We start from the raw sequence: 16670 nt of genomic DNA, 5'->3' as shown, positions 1-16670 counted from the left end.
CAGCGTACGTGCCCCTTACAATGTAGCGGGCGGGCGGGCAGGAAGGTGACGTCGGGACGGTGCGTGACTAACGCACGCACCGCCCCCATGCGATGTCACAGCCAGTACAGTGCCCGCCACAGTGGGGAGTGTCGGGGCGCACAATGCGACTCCTCCCCTCGCTAGTATGCGCCCCGGAGTCGCGGCAAAGGTGTAAAAGAGCCACATGCGGCTCCGGAGCCGCGGGTTGCAGACCCCTGTTCTAGGACCACTCAGGCTGCTGCATTCTGAATCCTATTGTTCTAGGACCAATCAGACTGCTGCATTCTGAATCCTATTGTTCTAAGACCAATCAGACTGCTGCATTTTGGATCCTATTCAACTCAGTACATAACAGCTACCATTCTTATTTGTGAGTAAGCAGCTCAGAATTCAGTGGACCTTCTGAATAGGCATATGTAGGGGTGCTCCCTGAAATGAGGGAGGCAAATGAGGTGCTTGGAGGGGGATATCTAAAGACACGAGGCCACCACTGAACCTTCCCTGCCTTCATGCCCACCAGCCTGATGGTTCTTAATGGTGACTCAGATAGCCCAACCATGGAAGCTGGTTTTAGGACTCTAAACATGTAGGCCAGGAATGGGAAAACTGTGACCTCTGAATATTGCTGGAAACCAGCCAGTCTGGTCAGGGATGATGGGAATTGTAATCCTGCAACTCCTGGGGGACCACAGATTCCCTGTCCCTGGTGTAGACAGTCACAGTAGTGAGATGAACTGTTGCTAATATCCTATTTATACTAGTCGTGTTACCTTGGAATGCTTTGTACCTACTTAGTTCATGGGATTTGTGGTTTCATCTTCTTCTCTGTGTTTTATTGCAGACAGCTCTGAATTTGTATTATCTCACTATCATTGGTCATAGCCTTTCAATAGTTTCACTTTTGATTTCCCTTGGCATATTTGCCTATTTTAAGTAAGTATGATTCTGTTTATATTTTGCTCTTCCCTGACTTTGTATAGTTTTATTATTATGGAAACAAACACTAATAAATCTCCATGACATATAAATCATTCCATTTCTCACATCTAAAATTATTTTGAACAACTACTGGCAATGATGACTGTAATTTTTTAATTTTTACTGATGCATTCACATTTAACAGTAATTTACATTGACCATGTTTGAACATTCATTTCTCAGCTCAGTAAGCCAAAATATGAATGAATCTCTTCCCTGCCCATACGGCTTGATTGCTCCTCCCTTCATAGCCTAAGCAATGAAACCAGGAAGCCATAGTTTCGTATTTTAGCCTAGCCAGGAAACTATGGTTATCCGTATCAAAACAAACCAGGAACTTAAACCATGGTCTGAAGTTGTTTTAATGCCATGGCTTGTGGTGAAGTGCAGTAGCCATAGTTTCCCAACTTGGATGAAACAGGAAACGGTGGTTAATTGGAAGCTTCCTAGTTTGATTGCTTGTCCTACATTTTGCACAGGCAAAATGCTTCCTCCTTTCTTGGTTTACTGTATTCCAGCATATAACTGCATTGCTACTGTTGCAAATCTCTTGACCATCCACATTAATTTCCTCTTGTCTGTGTTTCCTTTCAGGAGCCTGAGTTGCCAGAGGATCACTTTGCATAAAAATCTCTTTTTCTCTTTTGTTTTCAACTCCATCGTTACAGTCATTTCTCTCACAGGAGTTGCCAACAACCAACAGCTGGTTAAAGCTAATCCAGTAAGTGGGCAGGCCTTTGGTTGTTTTACTGTTTCATAAGTAGCAGCCTTCCATTCTCTAAAGTCTGATAGGCAGTGCAAGTGAGTCTTTTTCCATCAGAAGTAATTAGATGGCAAATTTGATACCTACAGATTAGATGGAGGGCAAGGTAGGGCTATTCTGCTTTACCTTTTTATTCTGTCGTTCTGCCTGGACACTGAGGTCCAGCACCGAGGGCCTTCTGGTGGTTCCCTCGCTGTGAGAAGCCAAGTTACAGGGAACCAGGCAGAGGGCCTTCTCGGTAGTGGCGCCCGCCCTATGGAACGCCCTCCCACCAAAGGTCAAAGAGAAAAATAACTACCAAACTTTTAGAAGACATCTAAAGGCAGCCCTGTTTAGGGAAGCTTTTAATGTTTAATAGGTTATTGTATTTTAGTCTTTTGTTGGAAGCTGCCCAGAGTGGCTGGGGGGACCCAGCCAGATGGACGGGGTATAAATAATAAATTATTATTATTATTATTATTATTATTATTATTATTATACCTGACCTCGCTCAAGCTGGGTCACTGCTGCATACCAGGATGGAGACTGGAAATGGCCATGTTGGTGCAGTGCTAAAGCACCAGCAGAATCAATCATGGCTCATGCCAGCGCGTTTCCACCATGCCAACCTCATTGCCACCTCGTCCCTGCCCCTATCCATCCTGGGGCCTCCTGACCTTCAGATCGTTGGAGAGCATAGATGGCTGCATGGCAAGAGGACACAACAGGAAACTTTCCTTTTGCAAGTTTATTTTAGCTATTTTAGCACCCAAGCCTATAGCATTAACACTTGGAAGTTACAAATGTATCTATTTCAAAACATGGCAGTTTGGAGAATTAAAATCTTTTTCTTCACATTAAAATTGATGCCCAAAACAATTCTTATTTGGTTGTTTCTACTTTCCAAATGATTTGACGTCATTCCGGTGGTATTTTTTCCCCGTAGATCACATGCAAAGTGGCTCAGTTCTTCCATCTTTATTTGATGATCTGCAATTACTTCTGGATGCTCTGCGAAGGCATTTACCTGCACACGCTCATTGTGGTGGCTGTATTTGCAGAAAAGCAGCACCTACTGTGGTATTACCTTCTCGGATGGGGTATGCTATTTTCCTCCTTCTTTTTCTTCTTAAATCCCAAAGATGTGCCAATATCCGCTGGAGAGCACAAGCATAATGGTGCTTTCATTTAAGAGATTTGCAATGCCATGGTTGAAGCAAGCCTGTCCCGAAGCACATGGTTCAGGCCACGGATTGAGACAGGTGACAGATTGTGTGTCCAACACCCTCCCATCCACCAAACACGAAGCCCAGGGCAGTCTTAAGCATATCCGGCGCTGTAGTGCAAAGATCCCTCCAGCTCACCCCCTTTCCCACAGTTAGGGCTGGAGGAGGCGGGCAGCGGCTGGAGGGTAGTTCCTCTGGCGGGGAAGAGGCAGAGGCTGGATGCGGCGCCTCCCGGCTCAGCTAGCTGCTTCGTGCCACAGTGGCCACAGCAGACAGCACACCAAGCGAGCGGGCCTGTGCCGAGGGAGGGAGGGAGCATGTGCCACTCCCGCTGAGCGACGGCTCAGTATTTTTCCCTTTTAGCCTTCTGGCACCCCACAGAATTCGACGCCTGCAGGCTAAAGTGGGAAAAACTGAGCTGATGCTCAGCGGGAGCTGTACACACACCTTCGCTCACTCAGCGCGCTCGTGTGGTGTAGTGGTTAAGAGTGGTAGCCTCGTAATCTGGGGAACTGGGTTCGCGTCTCCACTCCTCCACATGCAGCTGCTGGGTGACCTTGGGCTAGTCACACTTCTTTGATGTCTCTCAGCCCCACTCACCTCACAGAGTGTTTGTTGTGGGGGAGGAAGGGAAAGGAGAATGTTAGCCGCTTTGAGACTCCTGAAGGGGAGTGAAAGGCGGGATATCAAATCCAAACTCTTCTTCTTCTTCTTCTTCGTTCCGTGTTCCCTGGACGCTCGCCTGGCGCCCTCCCGCACCACTAGCCTCTATGGGTAAGACAGCCCTGATGAGGCCACCTCCAAATGGCTGGCTGGCTGGCTGGCATTTTGCTGCTCCTGCCATCTACTATTTGGTTGGCCCATCTAATACCATCTGTTCCAGCTCCTCCCAACCCCCTAACTGTCAGGGACTGGGCAGTATGCTGCCTTTCCATAGTTGCAATTATGCTCAAGGTGGCTCACAACATGACAAGATTTACACAATTACAAACATAACAGGAGTCATAAAGGGGATAGTTTAACCTCCGGTTTGCTAGCAAAACTGAATCGCTGTGTCATGAAATTATGCCTGTCTAAAAAGTTTGGAAAAGCTCTGCTCTAAGTGAATTGAGGTCACCTTAGGAGACCCTGCACCACAACCACTCGGTGGCTCCTGCAAATTTTAGTTTAATTTTGACATCTTTTCCCCTCATATATTCCTCATTTTAAAATGGCTAGTCATAATAAAAATAAATGTGTGGTCCATTGGAGGCCACAATAAATCAGTAAGGAATGAATCCTAAAAGCAATGTAAAAAACCCCAAAACCCAGAGGAAATCCCCCAGGGGAGGGATTTATTAAATGCAAATTATATAACCACATAAGGGACTCAGTCCCAATGCTGTTGCCATTCACCTTTGAACAGTTTTGTCACTTTACATTGTAATTTGCGGACGTCGCAGCAAAGCAGTAAAGCAAGGGTAAACTTGTCCGTAATTCCTCACTCTGAGGAGGGATCTCTAATTCAGAGGGTTTGCATGGAGTGCACAGTGGGTGGGGGAGAATGGAAGCAGGAGTTGGAAGAGGGAAGGATATGGGAGAAACATCAGTCATGGATCGGGAATAAGTGTTGGCTGAGGAAGGGACAGTGGCAACGACTCTCTCATCCAGGACATGGCTGGGATTTCAAAGGTGGAATTGAAGTCCAGGGGGAATTCCCAAAAGGTGGTGCTTTGTCCTGGATCTTAGGCGAGTCAAACTTTCGGGGTGTCCTGGTTTTTACTTTTTGAAATATGGCAATCTGCGCACCAGCTCTGTGTTCAAAGATAGAAAATCGGAAGTTGGTAGCCTTTCTGCTTTGTTCTCATAGCTAAGAAATAAAAGCAGAGTCAACTTAGAATGTCAAGCTTCTTTGCCCCTTTGTTTTAGTCTGGTGAAGAAACCTTTGCCGTGGCATTTAGGCAGCCATCTTTATCTTGGCTAAAAAAGACAGCGCACATTTAGCCTAATCAGGAAACAGCTCCTCTTTTGTGGAGAAAAAATAGTCTTCTATTGTGAAAAGGCATTCTGGGGTAATTATTCATTGTTTCTGATCTCTGAGGTGTTTATACAGGAATGAGTGTTTGTTTTCAAAGAAGTCTCGCCATTCCTATGGTAGGAGGTCGAACCAACTTCTATTTTTCCAGCAGTTCCTCTTGACCTGCTTTGTTCTCAGAGGAAAGCAAAAAAATAAAAAATAAAATAAAATTATTGAGATGAAAAACCTGATGCGGAGAACAGTATTGAAGACTGTAGGCTGAAATTTCTGAAGTTAATCCAGTTAGCTTTTTGGACTTTTCTGTTTAAAGAAAAATTAGACCCATGTGAACTGCCTTATCCCTGTGAGCATAAACACTGGGGAACTTGATCCACAAAAAGAGCCAAATTCAACTTGGATTTAAGATGGCTCCTGATCCTATCACATGAGCTCTTTCGGTGACTCAGTGGCCCGCAGTGTACTAATTGCTTATGCCCCTCCTTCTTTGAATTTTAGTTTATTTTTATTTTTCTTATGGACCACAACAGCTTCCATTGCTTTTTACTCTCCCAGGGTGTTCCACCTTTTATCTGCTGTTCACACAGACAAACTAAGCAAACACCTCTTGCTCAAAACTGCATCATTGCTGCACTCTAGCAGGTTTGGTTATTCTTCAATTGGGATCTGGCTTTTAGTGTGTCAGACTCTGACCTGTGGAACTTCCTGCCTCTGGAGAGATTCAACAGGAACTATCCCCCCATCTTTCCGCTGGGGGGGGGGGTGTTTAGACAAGCCTTTACGACAGAGCTTTCCAAACTTTTCATGTTGGCTACACGCTTTTCACGACACAGCAATTCAATTTGACTAGCATACCGGAGGTTAAACTAACCCCTTTCCAGCCTCGGGAGGAGCACGGGGAGTGTTCATGCAATGCACCTTCCCAGTAGAGCTGTGTTAAGAATTTTAAGGTCTTAGATATGTAATAAATGTTCATAAATGTACCAAGCAAACATGTACATAAATATATAAACCACATGTCTGAAACCCCCACAGAAAAAAGTATTGAACAAATTGACCTCAATTATTTCTCTGCAAGGTCAAAGTGGGAAACCTCCCCATTGTCTCTTTCCTCACAAATCCTGTCTTAAGGGAACATTTAAGATATGAATAGGGTGTGAGCCTGTGACCTGGCCCAGGAACTAAGTATTTATCATTACAAAAGACTGGCCAGGCTCCCCAGGCAATCCAATCAAGTGACCATTAAACAGGTAACCTGGCAGACAGGAGGTAAGCAAAGCACTCAGATTTCCGCTGTAGACCGCCCTTTCTGTGATGTAGGTATGATGTATCTTGGGGGGGGGGTGATCTTGAGTTACACTCCTTCTGTGATGTAGGTATGATGTTTCTGGGGGTGGTCTTGGACTCCAGGGAGAGAATTTAAATTGTCTATATAAGGGCAGGCACACCTTTGTTCAGGGTCCTCCTCCTTTCCTGCATGTGAGGGGAGCACACTGTTGCAACAGATCGATAAAGATCAGGTTTACTAGCTGCTTTGCTCCTCAATATTCTCTGGTTGGCCTCTGTTATTTTCTCCTACCAATAGGGAACCTACGTAAGGACTCTATATGGGCTTTTGGATACCCCATAAGGGGAAAAGGGGAAAATTTTTGTTTACAACAGAGCCAACACACTAATGTGTGGTTTGGAAAGTTCTGCTTTATGACATGCTTTTCTCCCTTTTAACTATTCGGTATTTATTGGTATTTATATATGTTTCTATGGATCGTTTGTTGATTTTACCCTTATATGCTGTACTCTACCTTGCTATATATTTTTTAATTATAAGTTTGTGAGTTAATAAAAACACGGCTCCTTTGGAAGCCATTTCCAGATCATGAGATTTAATAGCAGTGACGGCTGGGTTATCTGTAGCTTGAGCAGAGCCATCTGACACCCTCGCTCCTGCCCCAGAGTGAGAACGTGGCTTGCTCTAAGCCGGATCTTTTGGTCTTCATTCTTAAATGACTTTCTGCACCTTTAAGGCCCGAGGCTGCGAGGAATCGGATGAGGGTTCCATTATGTACCATCACAGCCCTTCAGAAAGAGTATCAGAGTATCCTCTGAGATTATCATACCATCCTCCTGTGACCCTTTTCCCCATGTACAAAAATGCCACCTTGGTCAAAGGAACAAACTCAAGGTCCTACCCCAGGCCAAATGCTAAAGATAATCTGAATATGATAAATGATGGTTTGGAGCATCTGTTTTAAAGTACGTGGCACAGCATGGTGGGTAGCTTCCGAAAATCTATTTTTGTGCTTTTCGGAACCATGTGCCTTATTTTAATTTTAAAGCTTTTAATAACTATTTAACATAGACATCCCTGACAGCTTTGATTGACGCAGGCTCAGATACACAGACGTTATAATGAGTCACTTTTAATTAGACTCCACAGGGATCAATCGGAGTTTGATTTATCGTCTAGAAGGTGTCAGTGTTAACATAAACGGTTTAATTTTAAATCATTCTTCATTTATAAACATGTCTCTCACCTTCCATTGGCATTATAGATTTGTTTTACTGATTAGAAGGGAACTGCAAGCTAAGTCTAAATAGCTAGTTCAGAATTTGGGGATTTAGCTGCACAGCTGCAAATAAAAGGTTTTAAGTGTGTTGTAAAGTGCAATATACAAAAGTGACACTAGATGGCAAAAGTGAGCTATGGAAATTCAATGTATTTTTTAAAACATTTTTTTTTAAAAAAAGCATTTTCACAGGTGGTTTTTATATCTGTGTAAGGATGCTTCAAGGGACACGGGTGGCGCTGTGGGTTAAACCACGGAGCCTAGGACTTGCCAATCAGAAGGTTGGCGGTTCGAATCCCCGTGACAGAGTGAGCTCCCGTTGCTCGGTCCCTGCTCCTGCCCACCTAGCAGTTTGAAAGCACGTCAAAGTGCAAGTAGATAAATAGGTACCGCTCTGGCGGGAAGGTAAACGGCGTTTCCGTGCGCTGCTCTGGTTCGCCAGAAGTGGCTTAGTCATGCTGGCCACATGACCCGGAAGCTGCACGCTAGCTCCCTCGGCCAATAAAGCGAGATGAGCACCGCAACCTCAGAGTCGGCCACAACCAGACCTAATGGTAAGGGGTCCCTTTACCTTTACCTTTAAGGATGCTTCATTGATGCAGCACTTACAATTCACCCTTTCCATCATTGCAGGGGTAGCAAAACTTGGTGCCAGCCCATTTGTAATTAGTTTTCTTTTGTTTTGGGTAAACAAAACAAAACAAATCCATAAACACTGAGGAAGAAAGTTTGTCCATGCTTTTCTTTCATGGGCTCCACTCCAGCAAAGCACTTAAAAGTTTGCCTAACTGCATGTGAAATCTGGGAAAATTCATGGGCTTAGCAATTGAATTTTCAATCTATCCTTCTGGCCATATTCAGGCTAAGATCACATTTGAGTTACCAAGTAACTTAAACAGGCTTATTCAATCAAGTGAGGTTTATTAAATAAAAGAATCGGTTGTGCCAAAACTGGAGCTTGAACAAACAACATCTTGTTGTTTCCCAAACAGAAATTGCTTTGCGGTTCTCTTGAAGAATTCCAGATGGGCAACTGCGAAGCAAAAACAACAAAGAGTCCTATGACACCTTAAAGATTAACAGATTTATTGGGGGATGTGTTTTCATGGGATAGAGGCTGCTTTTGGTGACTAGGAGCGGCCACCGAGACCATATAACACCGGTCTTGAAAGACCTACATTGGCTCCCAGTACGTTTCCGAGCACAATTCAAAGTGTTGGTGCTGACCTTTAAAGCCCTAAACGGCCTCGGTCCAGTATACCTGAAGGAGCGTCTCCACCCCCATCGTTCTGCCCGGACACTGAGGTCCAGCACCGAGGGCCTTCTGGCGGTTCCCTCACTGCGAGAAGCCAAGTTACAGGGAACCAGGCAGAGGGCCTTCTCGGTAGTGGCGCCCTCCCTGTGGAACGCCCTCCCACCAGATGTCAAAGAGAACAACAACTACCAGACTTTTAGAAGACATCTGAAGGCAGCCCTGTTTAGGGAAGCTTTTAATGTTTGATGTATCACAGTATTTTAATATTCTTTTGGAAGCCGCCCAGAGTGGCTGGGGAAACCCAGCCAGATTGGCAGGTTATAAATAATAAATTATTATTATTATTATTGGTATTATTATTATTATTATTATTATTATTATTATTATTATTATTTTGCCAGATGGTCACATATCTAGACTTCTTCCTGCATCTGATCAAGTGGGCACTAATCTACGGAATCTTGTCTCACAATAAATTTGTTTTTAGGGTGTTTCGGGACATTTTGTTCAAGGAAGTTCAAGTCTGTACATGATTATTTTTATTTTTTTAACGTTGATTCCGCTGGCACGGAATAACATCAAGGTGAATTACGGCGTGGCATCACTTGACTCAGGCGCATGCTCCTATCTGCCAAACAAACTTCTGTCTTGTTTTGATGAATAATACACTATTATCCTCATGGTAAAGATCTGGGAACGGAAGATCAGGTGGTCTTCAGGTTATAGCCAAAGCCCCTAGTTGAGCTGGAATTCAAAATAGGGACAGGTAGTTTGCCCGCACAGAGTTTGGTGCTTTCTCCAGTGTTTCTGTTTGTGTATGGCTTCGGAGAGTTCAGATTTGGTAGGCTCACCTTTAAATGTGAACAGAATCCTCGATCCCCAGTTGCTAAGAAGTCATTCATTTTCATGCAGAGCTAGGGTGCATAGCTGTCAACCGTCCCTTATTTGGCGGGAAAGTCCCTTATCCCAGCGCCGTGTCCCGCTGCTGTCCCTTATTGATGATGTCCCTTAAATTTCCCGGGTTTCAAAGGAAGCAGCAGATCTCCCTCCCTCCCTGCCGGCCAGGGAGGAGGGAGGCTCCAATTGTGTTGCTTGGCTGCGTTGCTCACCCAATAAGGAGTCTAAGAACGACTGGGGGGTGGAGCTTGCATGCCTTGTGCCAATCAAATCGGCCGCGTTGCCTGGGGACTCGCCTTTGCTCAGCGCTTCCCAGCGGAGAGGTGACGGTGGTTTTCCTTGCTGCATCCCCTTTGTCGGGTTGCTGCGCTGGGCTTTCTGCCTTTGGCTCGGAGGGCTCAGAAGTTGAACCTACCTGTGCTATGAAAATCCCTTATTTTCAAGGCTGCTGGTCCCTTATTTTCAAATCTGTAAATTGACAGGTATGCTAGGGTGATCCAGGGCTTTTTTTCAGCCAGATCTCGGTTCCGGCACCTCTCAGGTGGTCATTCTAAGAGGACGAGGGAGGTGTTCATGGCGAGTTCCAGCACCTCTTTTTCCAGGCAAATAGCACTGGGATGATTTCCCCATTTTTGTGCACTTGCTTTGGATGGAAGTTCTATACTAACCCAGCCGCTCTTATTCCTGTTGTCTTTCCTCTGGCCAACATCTGCTTCCTCTCAGTTTTGCTGTGTGACAGCTAAAGCTGAGGTCTTTTTGACAAGAAGGGAAATGAGGATGATCTCATTCTCTGGCCAATGGCTTGGGCCAGCCTGGATTTCCGCTGACCACAACCTTCTTCAGGGGAGAAGGTGACCTCTCAGCGGCCCTTATTCCTGTGGCAGCAGAGGAATCCTTGCTGCTTCTTTTTCTTAGTAACGAAGATCCCATTTTCTCTTCGCAGGATTCCCGCTCATTCCGGCCTGCATCCATGCTGTAGCAAGGATCCTATATTACAACGACAAGTAAGTCAAAACGCAATTCAGCCTTCTATCTTTGGAACAAATCTCAAGAGTGCCTCTTATGAACGAGAAGACAGATTCTTCTTCTTCTTCCCTAATTCTGATTTCTTCTTCTCCCTTGCAGCTGCTGGATCAGTTCAGAGACTAATCTATTGTACATCGTCCATGGTCCTATTTGCGCTGCTCTATTGGTATGAATTTTTAAAATATTGTATTTTTTAAAAAAATAATCCTGGTTTTATGTCTTGGCTTTCATGAGGACCAGCATGATTTCCTACTTAAAAGGGAGTAGGCCTTAAAGCAGGGGTTGGCAGCCTGAGTCCCGGGTGCTGAATTTGTCCTTCTTCATCTGTCCCTTGGGACACATAAATCTGGCAAGATGAACCTGTTTAGATAGATGGAGACAATATTCCTTCTCCCCATAGGTTTACAGTCCAACTTCTTGCCTGAGTTTGGGGGTTTTGGTAGTGATGATCCACACGCACCGTGTGTGTGTGTTTGTGTGTGTGTGTTGTTAGTTATTATATTTCTGCTAACTAGATTCTCTGTAAGAAGAATATTTGCTGAAAAGTTTCAGTGTTCTGGACAGTGGATGCAAAATGGCCTGCTTTTATATTTCATCAAATAATTTATTTTGATATTCACTGCAATTTTAATTGCCAAATAGTTTTAATTTTTTAAAAAAATACTTATTAGACTGCAATTCTGCTGCTTTGAGGCTGGCTGTCAGCACAATTGCAAGAGGGGAAGATCAACAGTGGAACAGAGGCACCCTTGGGAAGTGGTGGACTCTCCTTCCATGGAGGTTCTTAAGCAGAGGTTGGATGGCCATCTGTCATGGATGCTTTCGCTCAGAGTCCTGCATTTCAGGGGGTTAGACTAGATGACCCTTGGGGTCCCTTCCAGCTCTACAGGCCTATGATTCTATCATCCTCAGGCAGAATTATACTTACGCCACCAGAGGCCCATGTGTACCCAGAAATCTCCATCAACATAGATGTTCTGCTCGCTGTGTTCCACCAGCAGCCAAAATGAGCTTGTATGTGTGTCTACTAGAGTAGCCAATAATCTTCCATTTCCCCTGAAATGCCCCCCAAAATTGGAAAATTCCCTACTACTACTGCCACAATCCTGCCCTGGCTTCCATAAACTGGCAGAGCTGTGCATGCTGCGATTGTTCTGCCATGGAATTGCCCGCAATCCAATAGGATTTTCACAGTGAGTTATGGAGCCTCACCCAAAACAAGTGTGTCGATACCGTATGACAAAATTTATCCATGTTAACACTGTCCTTCTGCTTCCCTTGTAGGTGAATCTTTTTTTCCTCTTGAACATTGTGCGAGTGCTGATCACCAAGCTAAAGGTCACCCACCAAGCAGAATCTAATCTCTACATGAAAGCCGTCAGAGCCACCCTCATTTTAGTGCCACTTCTGGGCATCGAATTTGTACTGTTTCCCTGGCGGCCCGTGGGCCCTATCGCCGAAGAGATTTATGACTATGTGATGCATATCCTTATACACTATCAGGTATCAAATCTGCATGTGGAGTTTGCACTTGGGGGTACAGGAATGTCAAAAAAGAAAATAAAAAAGGAGTGATGTGCTCGTGATGATCAATAACTGATCCAAATGCCCCTTGCGAGCCTTGTCAGATGCATTCCAATTTTTGGTTTTGTTTAAGCACTGATGATAGGGTGGCGCTGTGGTGTAAACCACTGAGCCTTGGGCTTGCTGATCTGAAGGTTGGCGGTTCGAATCCCCGCGACGGGGTGAGCTCCCGTTGCTCTGTCCCAGCTCCTGCCAACCTAGCAGTTCAAAAGCACATCAAAGTGCCAGAACCCCATAGTCGCCTTTGACTGGACTTAACCGTCCAGGGGTCCTTTACATTTTTAACCTTTACTTTATACAAAGCTGATTCACAAGGATTGGGGAGGGGAGCAGACAGTTGTTTCAACATTTCCTTCCTCTAAGAATAATGTGCCCTCCACTTTGCACAATTTTGCAAGGCAGAAGAAATTGAGCAGCTTTGTTTGTATAGTTGGACCATAGCCTCAAAACATACTTCCCTCTACCCTGCATTTAGGCCCTGACGTTCCTGAAAATTAGCTCTTTTCAACTCTTTACCAGTTACTGCTTTGGCACCTTTTTTTTTTTTTTAAGGACCTTCTTCCTAATAACCAGATTTGTCTGTTTGATGGTGTTTCCAGCATTCACCAACTGGGTGAGCTCCAGATGTTTAGGACTTCAACTCCACTCAGCCCAAGTTAGAATGAAGTTAGCAAAGGCTGGTGATGGCAAGAGAAAAATATTCAGAGTGAGGGCCTCACTAGAAAAAAAGGGCAACCCCCCCTTTAAAAAAAAATTAATACACATTTATTCAAAAGTTACAATACAGCTTTTTCCACTGTCATATAATATCACAGAATGATCGCTCCAAACTTTAATCCCTCGTCACTGTCATGTTGGCTCACTGAATACCCTCAGTAGGAACCCAACTACCGATCTGGTTTGCTAGACGTTTCCACTTAATATATTCCCCGCACAGACACCTCTGGTGGCATTAAAATATCCTGTTCTTCAATAAAAGAGAATGGCACCAACGTTGCAGAAAATCAGAACTCAAAGCAGCCAAGAACCAGTGCGAGAAAATGTGTCCCTCTGAGTTTCTGAATCACCCTTACTTGCATCTGAATTTTATTAAGTGCATTTGTCTCATTAGATTTACAGCTTATTGTTTTGTTCCACAGGGCTTGCTGGTGGCAACCATTTTCTGCTTTTTTAATGGCGAGGTACAGTAACTGATTTCTTTACTTTTACAAATGAAGGTTCCTTCATATCATGATACATTTGTGTGAAATGCTTGTTGGCCCTTGCTTCCATTTTCCACCACAAAGCTGAGGAGAAACATTTCTTGTAGCCCTGTGAACTCTGTGTACATGGTTGTTTGCCATACTATTTGGTACCATTGGTCCGTGCTTACTCCTGACAGGTCTCTCCAGTGTCTGGTTATGGTGTTTCTGGCTGCTGAAAGTAGGTGGGTTGTGAGTTATTTGTGGTGTAAATGGGCATTATTGTGATAATGGGGTGATTTCTAATACTTGTAACCAATAAACTGAAACTGACACGGGGACAAATAGAAGAAGACGCCTTCAGCCCAGTATGGCTTCCTTTTATCACATACACAGCCGAACAAGACAATGACAAAAATCCACCTACAGCATACAAATCAATATGGCTAATCTGATCCAAAACACCCACCCACCCCACTCACACATTAAAACAAAGGCCACCACAGCCAATCACAAACAGACAACCACACCCTAGGCCAACCCCAACCTCTCTCACCACCAAAGGAACACAAGTGAAAGCACAGAACCTACACAAGCAACACTGACACAAAACCCTACATATATTAAGTATACAGTGGTACCTCGGGTTAAGTACTTAATTCGTTCCGAAGGTCCGTTCTTAACCTGAAGCACCACTTTAGCTAATGGGGGCCTCCTGCTGCTGCTGCGCCGCTGGAGCCCGATTTCTGTTCTTATCCTGAGGCAAAGTTCTTAACCTGAGGCACTATTTCTGGGTTAGCGGAGTGTGTAACCTGAAACGTATGTAACCCGAGGTACCACTGTAATAGAAACACAGCCACCCAACCCCACCCATCTCTCCCCCCCCCCCCCTTTTCCCCTTCTTCTTCCTAATGCCTCAACAAATGAAACGGATCTGTAAAAAATGTTACTGGGAGGAAAAAAGAGAGATAGAGACATTGCACATACTTCTTGTAAACTAAGAAAATCTTTAATAAAAATACATTTAAAAAAAACACTCTGTGTACATAGTGAGCTGCTATGCACAAAAGACTCAAAATGTGGGACAGCTTCCACATAGCTGGGTTTTGATCATAGAATCATAGAATCATAGAGTTGGAATAGACTACAAGGGCCATCGAGTCCAACCCCCTGCCAAGCAGGAAACACCATCAGAGCACTCCTGACTTATGGTTGTCAAGCCTCTGCTTAAAGACCTCCAAAGAAGGAGACTCCACCACACTCCTTGGCAGCAAATTCCACTGTCGAACAGCTCTTACTGTCAGGAAGTTCTTCCTAATGTTTAGGTGGAATCTTCTTTCTTGATCAGCTCCCACAGTGGCCATTTCTTCATGTACCTCACAAACTACTTGGTCCTCCTGTGCAAGCTAGGGTTATCGGTCTCCTTTAGTCATTTGCTACAGAAAACGGATGTTGGGATGAGATGGAAAATCCCTTTTGAAGAAGGAAATACACTTCCGTACCATTCAGTACTGGATTCACAGAGGAGTGGTAATACCACTGAGAGTCTGTTACCAATAAATGGATTCCTGGAATTATGTGGCTCAAATTCTAAGTTAATTTAAGGACGTTTGTGGAAGGAAAGTTTCCCTTCCTCTGAGACCAGCAGCCACTTACACACACCCCAAAAAAACCCTTTCTAGTGGGGGGGAGTGTCAGGGGCCCATTTGGGATGGGATGCAGGGAACGGAAGGGGTGGGAAAGTGATGGGAAACTTTCCTCCCATGGACTTCCTTAAATTATATTGAAACCCCAGTTTATATAAGCGACTGTGGAAACACACGGATATTTCTGTTTCCTCCAGTATGATGAATGTGCAGCAATGCACCGCTTCTGCCTCACCGAGGGAGGGGGGGCAGGATAGCAGCTGAAGCATCTCCCCATAAAAAAGAGAAGCCAAAAGAGGACACGGTTGTGCGTACAATTTGCACATGCAATTTGCATGATGTGCAAATTTAGACATCACAACGATCTTTTAAACAGAATTCCAGTACATCCCACCATAGTAAGGAAGACCATGAGCAAGTTGACTGGTGTGAGAACTGAATCTGCTTCTCACAGCAGCTTCAGGCTCCCTCCTGTGTGGTGTAGTGGTTAAGAGCGGTGGACTCGTAATCTGGTGAATCTTATTATTATTATTATTATTATTATTATTATTATTATTGGTTAATCTAAGCTAATAGCAGCAAGATCCCTCCCTCCACGCCAGTCTGTAACTGGTTTGGTCTTCCTGTGCCTTCCCAGTAAAAGCCTGACCATTTCCCAAAGAATCTTTCATGGTTGGCATAGCTGCTGCTGGTGTCTTGAGAGCCAGTGTGGTGTAGTGGTCAAGAGCGGTAGACTCGTAATCTGGTGAACCGGGTTCACTTCCCCGCTCCTCCACATGCAGCTGCTGGGTGACCTTGGGCTAGTCACACTTCTCTGAAGACTCTCAGCCCCACTCACCTCACAGAGTGTTTGTTGTGGGGGAGGAAGGGAAAGGAGAATGTTAGCCGCTTTGAGACAGCTTTGGGTAGTGATAAAGTGGGATATCAAATCCAAACTCTTCTTCTTCTTCCTGCTCCTCCTTACTATGGTTGTTTATCTTTAAACCCAACTCAGACAGGAAAACCCTTCAAACAGAGGGCGCCTCTAAACAGAAGACTGACAGCCTTTCAAATAGATGGTGGCCCTCTATGAAGTGGGGTACAAGGCCACTCTAAATGGGGGTGGTATTATAATACTAGCGTAGGGTTGCCATATTTCAAAAAGTAAAAACCAGGGCACCCCAAAAGCTGTTGGGTTTTTTTCTTTTTTAAAATAAAAATGCCAAAAAATCCACAATTTTTTGATCAATCCAGGACGAAGCGCCACCTTTGAAATCCCAGTAATGTCTGGGGAAATCCAGACTTATGGCATTGTTCGGGAGCTGATTACTTTTTAGCATCATTCTGCACACATAGCACAACATGATGACATTCAATCTTTCTCTTTTTTTAGTGGGTATTTATTTATGGTTAATGAGTTTTCCAAAAATTGCACATAAAATTCCAATACACATTATAATAAAATTTATTTTTTCTTTTTAACTTCCCAACCCATTTTCTGTGATGTTATTCTTATCCCCTCTTTGCTGCACCTCATCTTCCCTTTTTTTCCAT

General features: G+C 44.4%; 1 protein-coding gene across 4 annotated transcripts in view; it reads left to right on the top strand.

The window, feature by feature from the left end:
• Positions 1-16670, top strand: part of CALCRL (calcitonin receptor like receptor) — a 91766-nt gene that overhangs the window by 66991 nt on the left and 8105 nt on the right. For all 4 annotated transcript variants that reach the window (XR_013976971.1, XM_080971491.1, XM_080971492.1 and 1 more), the window contains 7 exons: positions 863-954; positions 1594-1720; positions 2688-2841; positions 10644-10704; positions 10826-10892; positions 12011-12229; positions 13450-13491. Coding sequence is in view for 3 of the 4 variants with exons in the window: in XM_080971491.1 (XP_080827617.1) it covers positions 863-954; positions 1594-1720; positions 2688-2841; positions 10644-10704; positions 10826-10892; positions 12011-12229; positions 13450-13491 (762 nt within the window). In the remaining variant the exon portion in view is untranslated. The remainder of the gene's footprint in view (positions 1-862; positions 955-1593; positions 1721-2687; positions 2842-10643; positions 10705-10825; positions 10893-12010; positions 12230-13449; positions 13492-16670) is intronic.

Source organism: Podarcis pityusensis, assembly GCF_964106645.2.
Source record: "Podarcis pityusensis genome assembly, chromosome: 1".
Taxonomy (NCBI): domain Eukaryota; kingdom Metazoa; phylum Chordata; class Lepidosauria; order Squamata; family Lacertidae; genus Podarcis; species Podarcis pityusensis.
The sequence above is the reverse complement of the archived record's forward strand: the minus strand, read 5'-3'. Positions and strand labels throughout refer to the sequence as shown.